The sequence below is a fragment of the Pezoporus occidentalis genome, unplaced genomic scaffold (assembly GCF_034315485.1).
Source record: "Pezoporus occidentalis ecotype Australia unplaced genomic scaffold, CSIRO_AGI_Poc_V1 ctg2381, whole genome shotgun sequence".
NCBI classification, from domain to species: domain Eukaryota; kingdom Metazoa; phylum Chordata; class Aves; order Psittaciformes; family Psittacidae; genus Pezoporus; species Pezoporus occidentalis.
Window position 1 is genome coordinate 1 of NW_026914266.1, and position 6,762 is coordinate 6,762.

General features: G+C 59.9%; 1 protein-coding gene across 1 annotated transcript; it reads left to right on the plus strand.

Annotated features, from left to right (window-relative positions):
* Window positions 1-406: 406 nt before the first annotated feature.
* LOC134165361 (proline-rich protein HaeIII subfamily 1-like) lies at window positions 407-3,981 on the plus strand. Its single transcript, XM_062622040.1, has 4 exons — window positions 407-591; window positions 688-724; window positions 3,470-3,574; window positions 3,660-3,981. Exons 1-4 carry the CDS (start codon window positions 417-419, stop codon window positions 3,979-3,981), a joined length of 639 nt encoding a protein of 212 aa, XP_062478024.1. The 5' UTR covers window positions 407-416.
* Window positions 3,982-6,762: the final 2,781 nt, after the last annotated feature.

Sequence of the window (6,762 nt, forward strand, 5' to 3'; positions counted from 1 at the left end):
ATAGGGCCCCCCACTTCTCCCTCCCCCCCATGCTGACCCCCCCCAACCCCCCCCTCCATGCATGTCCATGGGTCCAGCCCCACATCTCCCCCCATGTGTGGGGCAGGGACGGCAGCTCGGGCTGGGCAGGGGAGACCCCCAATGACCCCAAACACCCCATAGGGCCCCCCATTATCCCCCACCCCCCATGCTGACCCCCCCCACCCCCCCCCATGCGGGTCCATGGGTCCAGCCCCACATCTCCCCCCATGTGTGGGGCAGGGACGGCAGCTTGGGCTGGGCAGGGGAGACCCTCAATGACCCCAAATACCCCATAGGGCCCCCCATTATCCCCCAGCCCCCATGCTGACCCCCCCCCCAACCCCCCTCCATGTGGGTCCATGGGTCCAGCCCCACATCTCCCCCCATGTGGGTCCATGGGTCCAGCCCCACATCTCCCCCCATGTGTGGGGCAGGGACGGGAGCCTGACCCGCGAGGAGGTCCTGGCCTATTTCCTGCGCTGCAGCGAGGGGCCCCCCCCGGGCCCCCCCCATTGCTTCGTGGGCAGCTCCCCCCTGCGCCCCACTGCCTGCAGCCACTGCGCCCGCACGGTGAGGCCCTGGGGGGGGGGGGGGGGGCAGGGGGGGGAACCCTCAACCCCCCCTCCCCCCTCACCACCCCCCCCTCCTCCCCCTCCCCCCCCCCAGATTTGGGGTCTCCACCGGCCGGGGCTGAAGTGCCGCAGTGAGTGGGGGAGGGGCGGGGGTGCTCTATGGGTGCTATGGGGCGCTATGGGGTGCTATGGGGTGCTATGGGGTGCTATGGAACACCGTGGTGATGCCAAGGGATGCTATGGGGTGCTATGGGGTGCTATGGGGTGCTATGGGGTGCTATGGAACACCGTGGTGATGCCAAGGGATGCTATGGGGTGCTATGGGGTGCTATGGAACACCGTGGTGATGCCAAGGGATGCTATGGGGTGCTATGGGTGTGCTATGGGGTGCCATTGGGTGCTATGGGGGCTCTATGGGGGGCATTATTGGGGCGCTATGGGGCACTATGAAGCTCTATGGGGTGCTATGGGTGTGCTATGGGGTGCCATAGGGTGCTATGGTGCTCTATGGGGGGCATTATTGGGGCGCTACGGGGGCGCTATGAAGCTCTATGGGGTGCTATGGGTGTGCTATGGGGTGCCATTGGGTGCTATGGGTGCTCTATGGGGGGCATTATTGGGGCGCTATGGGGCGCTATGAAGCTCTATGGGGTGCTATGGGTGTGCTATGGGGTGCCATAGGGTGCTATGGTGCTCTATGGGGGGCATTATTGGGGCGCTACGGGGGCGCTATGGGGCACTATGAAGCTCTATGGGGTGCTATGGGGTGTGCTATGGGGCACTATGCGGCACCATAGAGCTTAACGGGGTGCTATGGGCGCTATGGGGTAGCTGTAGTGTGTGCTATGGAGTACCATGGGGCGCTATGAGGTGCCATGGGGCACTACGGGGAGCTGTGGGGCACTATGGGGCTCTATGGGGTGCTATGGGGCACTATGGAAGGTGCTATGGAGCACCATGGGGCGGGCTATGGGTCGCTATAGAGCACTATGGGGAGCACTATGGGTGGCTATGGGTGGCTATGGGTTGCTATGGGGCTCTATGGGCGGCTATGGTGTGCTATGGGGTGCTATGGGGCTCTATGGGGGGCTCTATGGGGAGCTATGTGGGGCGCTATGGGGTGCTGTGGGGCACTATGGGGCTCTGTGGGTCGCTATGGGGCACTATGGGGCTCTGAGACGCTATGGGGAGCACTATGGGGGGCGCTGTGGGTCGCTATGGGTGGCTATGGGTCTCTATGGGGCGCTATGGGGCAATATGGGGCTCTATGGGATGCTACGGGGGGCGCTGTGGGTCGCTATGGGTGGCTATGGGTCGCTATGGGGCACTATGGGGGTCTATGGGACACTATGGGGAGCACTATGGGGGGTGCAGTGGGTCGCTGTGGGTGGCTATGGGTCGCTATGGGGCACTATGGGGCTCTATGAGACGCTATGGGGAGCACTATGGGGGGCGCTGTGGGTCGCTGTGGGTGGCTATGGGTTGCTATGGGTCTCTATAGGGCGCTATGGGTCTCTATGGGTCTCTATGGGTCTCTATGGGGCTCTATGGGTCTCTATGGGTCTCTATGGGGCGCTATGGGGCGCTATGGGGCGCTATGGGTCTCTATGGGGCGCTATGTGTCTCTATGGGTCTCTATGGGGCGCTATGTGTCTCTATGGGTCTCTATGTGTCTCTATGGGTCTCTATGGGTCTCTATGGGTCTCTCTGGGGCGCTATGGGTCTCTATGGGGCTCTATGGGTCTCTATGGGGCGCTATGGGTCTCTATGGGTCTCTCTGGGGCGCTATGGGTCTCTATGGGGCTCTATGGGTCTCTATGGGGCGCTATGGGTCTCTATGGGTCTCTATGGGGCGCTATGGGTCTCTATGGGGCTCTATGGGGCTCTATGGGGCGCTATGGGTCTCTATGGGGCTCTGTGGGGCTCTATGGGTCTCTATGGGTCGCTATGGGGCTCTATGGGTCTCTATGGGTCTCTATGGTTCTCTATGGGTCTCTATGGGTCTCTATGGGTCTCTATGGGTTGCTATGGGTCCCTATGGGTCCCTATGGGTCTCTATGGGTCTCTATGGGTCCCTATGGGTCTCTATGGTCTCTATGGGTCTCTATGGGTCCCTATGGGTCTCTATGGGTCTCTATGGGTCCCTATGGGTCTCTATGTGTCTCTATGGGTCTCTATGGGTCGCTATGGGTCTCTATGGGTCCCTATGTGTCTCTATGGGTCCCTATGGGTCCCTATGTGTCTCTATGGGTCCCTATGGGTCTCTATGGGTCGCTATGGGTCTCTATGGGTCCCTATGTGTCTCTATGGGTCTCTATGGGTCCCTATGGGTCTCTATGGGTCGCTATGGGTCTCTATGGGTCTCTATGGGTCCCTATGGGTCCCTATGTGTCTCTATGGGTCTCTATGGGTCCCTATGTGTCTCTATGGGTCCCTATGGGTCCCTATGTGTCTCTATGGGTCTCTATGGGTCCCTATGGGTCTCTATGGGTCTCTATGGGTCCCTATGTGTCTCTATGGGTCCCTATGGGTCCCTATGTGTCTCTATGGGTCTCTATGGGTCCCTATGGGTCTCTATGGGTCGCTATGGGTCTCTATGGGTCTCTATGGGTCCCTATGGGTCCCTATGTGTCTCTATGGGTCTCTATGTGTCTCTATGGGTCTCTATGGGTCTCTATGGGTCCCTATGGGTCTCTATGTGTCTCTATGGGTCTCTATGTGTCTCTATGGGTCTCTATGGGTCCCTATGGGTCTCTATGGGTCCCTATGGGTCCCTATGTGTCTCTATGGGTCTCTATGGGTCCCTATGGGTCTCTATGGGTCCCTATGGGTCTCTATGGGTCCCTATGGGTCTCTATGGGGCACTCACCCCCCAGGCTGCGGCCTGCGCTGCCACGCCGCGTGCCGGGACTTGCTCCGTGCCCGGTGCCGACCCCGCGGCTGCAGCGTCACCGGGGCCCCCCCCGCGCCCAGCCCCCCAGGTGAGACCCCCACCGTGACCCCTGACCCCCAACAACCACTCCCCCCCTCCCCCCCCCCATAACGACCCCCCCCTCCCCCCCCCAGGACCCCCCAAGGAGCTGCAGGAGCTGGAGGATGGGGTCTTCGATGTTCACCTCTAGGCATGGGGGGGGAGGGGCACTTGGGGGGCTGGAGCCTGAACTTGGGGGGCTGGACCCCAGGGACCCTCAACTTGGGGGGCTGGACCCCAGGGACCCTCAACTTGGGGGGCTGGACGTTGGGGTTCACCCCTCCTGCCCCCTTTCTGCAGGGTCCCCGGGGCTCTGGCCCTCCCTGGCCCCGTTTGATCCCTGGACCCTTCCCCACACTTGGGGGGCGATGTGGGGCAGAGCTTGGGCCTGCAATAAATTGTCCGTTTGAAGGCTAGGGGTCTCTATGGGGTGTCTATGGGGGATCTGGAGGTCTCTATGGGGTGTCTGGGGGTCTCTATGGGGTGTCTATGGGGTGTCTGGGGGTCTCTATGGGGGATCTGGGGGTCTCTATGGGGTGTCTATGGGGGGTCTGGGGGTCTCTATGGGGTGTCTATGGGGTGTCTGGGGGTCTCTATGGGGGATCTGGGGGTCTCTATGGGGTGTCTATGGGGGGTCCAGTCACAAGTCTGTGTCTATTTGGGCTCTGGGGGTCTCTATGGGGTGTCTATGGGGGGTCTGGGGGTCTCTATGGGGTGTCTATGGGGGGTCTGGGGGTCTCTATGGGGTGTCTATGGGGGTCTCTATGGGGTGTCTATGGGGGGTCTGGGGGTCTCTATGCGGGATCTGGGGGTCTCTATGGGGTGTCTATGGGGGGTCTGGGGGTCTCTATGGGGGATCTGGGGGTCTCTATGGGGTGTCTATGGGGGGTCTGGGGGTCTCTATGGGGGATCTGGGGGTCTCTATGGGGTCTCTATGGGGGATCTGGGGGTCTCTATGGGGAGTCTATGGGGGGTCTGGGGGTCTCTATGGGGTGTCTCTGGGGGATCTGGAGGTCTCTATGGGGTGTCTATGGGGCATCTGGGGGTCTCTATGGGGTGTCTATGGGGTGTCTGGGGGCCTCTATGGGGTGTCTATGGGCTGTATGGGGGAGGCCTGTGGGGCAGCTGTGAGACCCCCATGGGCTCCCTGTGGGACAGCTATGGGGTGTCTATGGGGACACTGTGGGGCTGGCTATAGGGTGTCTATGGGACACCCTCTAGGACATCTCCATGGGGCATCTGTGAGACCCCCGTGGGCTCCCTATGGAGCTATCTATGGGGCAGCTGTGGGGCAGCTGCAGGGCTCTCTATGGGGTGTCTATGGTGCCGTGGGGCAGCTGACGTTCCTCAGGGCTCCCTATGGGGCAGCTGCAAGTGTCTATGAAGTGTCTGTGGGCCGGTTGTGGGGTATCAATGGGGTGTCTATGTGGTATCTGTGGGTGTCTATGGGGTATCTCTGGGGTATCTATAGGGTGTCTGTAGGGTGCCTGTGGGGTATCTCTGGGGTGTCCATGGGATGTCCATGGTGTGTCTCTAGGGTGTCTCTAGGGTGTCTATGGGGTGTCTATGGGTGTCTATGGGTGTCTATGGGGTGTCGATGGGGTGTCTGTGTCTATGGGTGTCTATGGGGTGTCTATGGGTGTCTATGGGTGTCTATGGGGTGTCTCTAGGGTGCCTCTGAGGTGTCTATGGGGTGTCTGTGGGTGTCTATGGGGTGTCTCTAGGGTGTCTCTGAGGTGTCTGTGGGCGCCTGTGGGGTGTCTATGGGTGTCTATGGGGTGTCTACGGGGTGTCTCTAGGGTGTTTCTGAGGTGTCTATGGGGTGTCTCTAGGGTGTCTCTGAGGTGTCTATAGGGTGTCTATGGGGTGTCCATGGGATGTCCATGGTGTGTCACTAGCGTGTCTATAGGGTGTCCACGGATTAGTCTATGGGTGTCTATGGGTGTCTATGGGGTGTCTATGGGGTGTCTCTAGGGTGTCTCTGAGGTGTCTATGGGTGTCTATGGGGTGTCTATGGGGTGTCTCTAGGGTGTCTCTGAGGTGTTTATGGGTGTCTATGGGGTGTCTATGGGGTGTCCATGGGATGTCCATGGTGTGTCTCTAGGGTGTCTCTAGGGTGTCTCTGAGGTGTCTATGGGGTGTCTATGGGGTGTCTATGGGTGTCTATGGGGTGTCGATGGGGTGTCTGTGTCTATGGGTGTTTATGGGGTGTCTATGGGTGTCTATGGGTGTTTATGGAGCTCTATAGGTGTCTGTGGGTGTCTATGGGTGTCTATGGGGGCCTATGGGTGTCTGGGTGTCTCTAGGATGTCTATGGGTGTCCGTGGTGTGTCTATGGGTGTCTATAGGGTGTCTATGGGTGCTATGGGGTGTCTATGGGTGTCGATAGGATGTCTATGGGTGCTATGGGGTGTCTATGGGTGTCTATGGGTGTCTATGGGTGTCTATGGGTGTCTATGGATGTCTATGGGTGTCTATGGATGTCTATGGGTGTCTATGGGTGTCTATGGGTGTCTATGGGTGTCTATGGATGTCTATGGGTGTCTATGGATGTCTATGGGTGTCTATGGATGTCTATGGGTGTCTATGGATGTCTATGGGTGTCTATGGATGTCTATGGATGTCTATGGGTGTCTATGGGTGTCTATGGGTGTCTATGGATGTCTATGGGTGTCTATGGATGTCTATGGGTGCTATGGGTGTCTATGGGTGTCTATGGATGTCTATGGATGTCTATGGATGTCTATGGGTGTCTATGGATGTCTATGGGTGTCTATGGATGTCTATGGGTGTCTATGGGTGTCTATGGGTGTCTATGGGTGTCTATGGGTGTCTATGGGTGCCTATGGGGTGTCTATGGGTGTCTATGGGGTGTCTATGGGGTGTCTATGGGGTAGAACAGGGGTCTATGGGGTGTCTATGGGGTCTCTGTGGTGTCCATGGGGCAGCCTCAGCCTGGGGGGGGGTGGGGGTGGGGCTGGGGGCGGGGCTTGCGGGGCCGGTGCCGTGCGCGTGCCCGCGGCGGGCGGGAGCTGCGGGAGCGGCGGGAGCGGGGCCGGGGCCGGGGCAGGTACCGGGGACACGGGGGGGGAGGGGAGGGGGTCTGGGGGTGGGGGGAGGGGCACTGGGGGGTGCGAGGGGTGGGGGTGGGGGGCAGGAATGGGGGTAACGGGGGGGGGAGGTGCGGGATTAAGGGTC

Bases quoted from the DNA above. Each gene is read 5' to 3' on its own strand.
- LOC134165361 (XM_062622040.1), top strand. From the start codon at position 417: ATGGGTCCAGCCCCACATCTCCCCCCATGTGTGGGGCAGGGACGGGAG. The intron at 592-687 runs GTGAGGCCCTGG...CCCCCCCCCCAG, and splicing joins GCAGCCACTGCGCCCGCACG to ATTTGGGGTCTCCACCGGCC. The intron at 725-3,469 runs GTGAGTGGGGGA...CTCACCCCCCAG, and splicing joins GCCGGGGCTGAAGTGCCGCA to GCTGCGGCCTGCGCTGCCAC.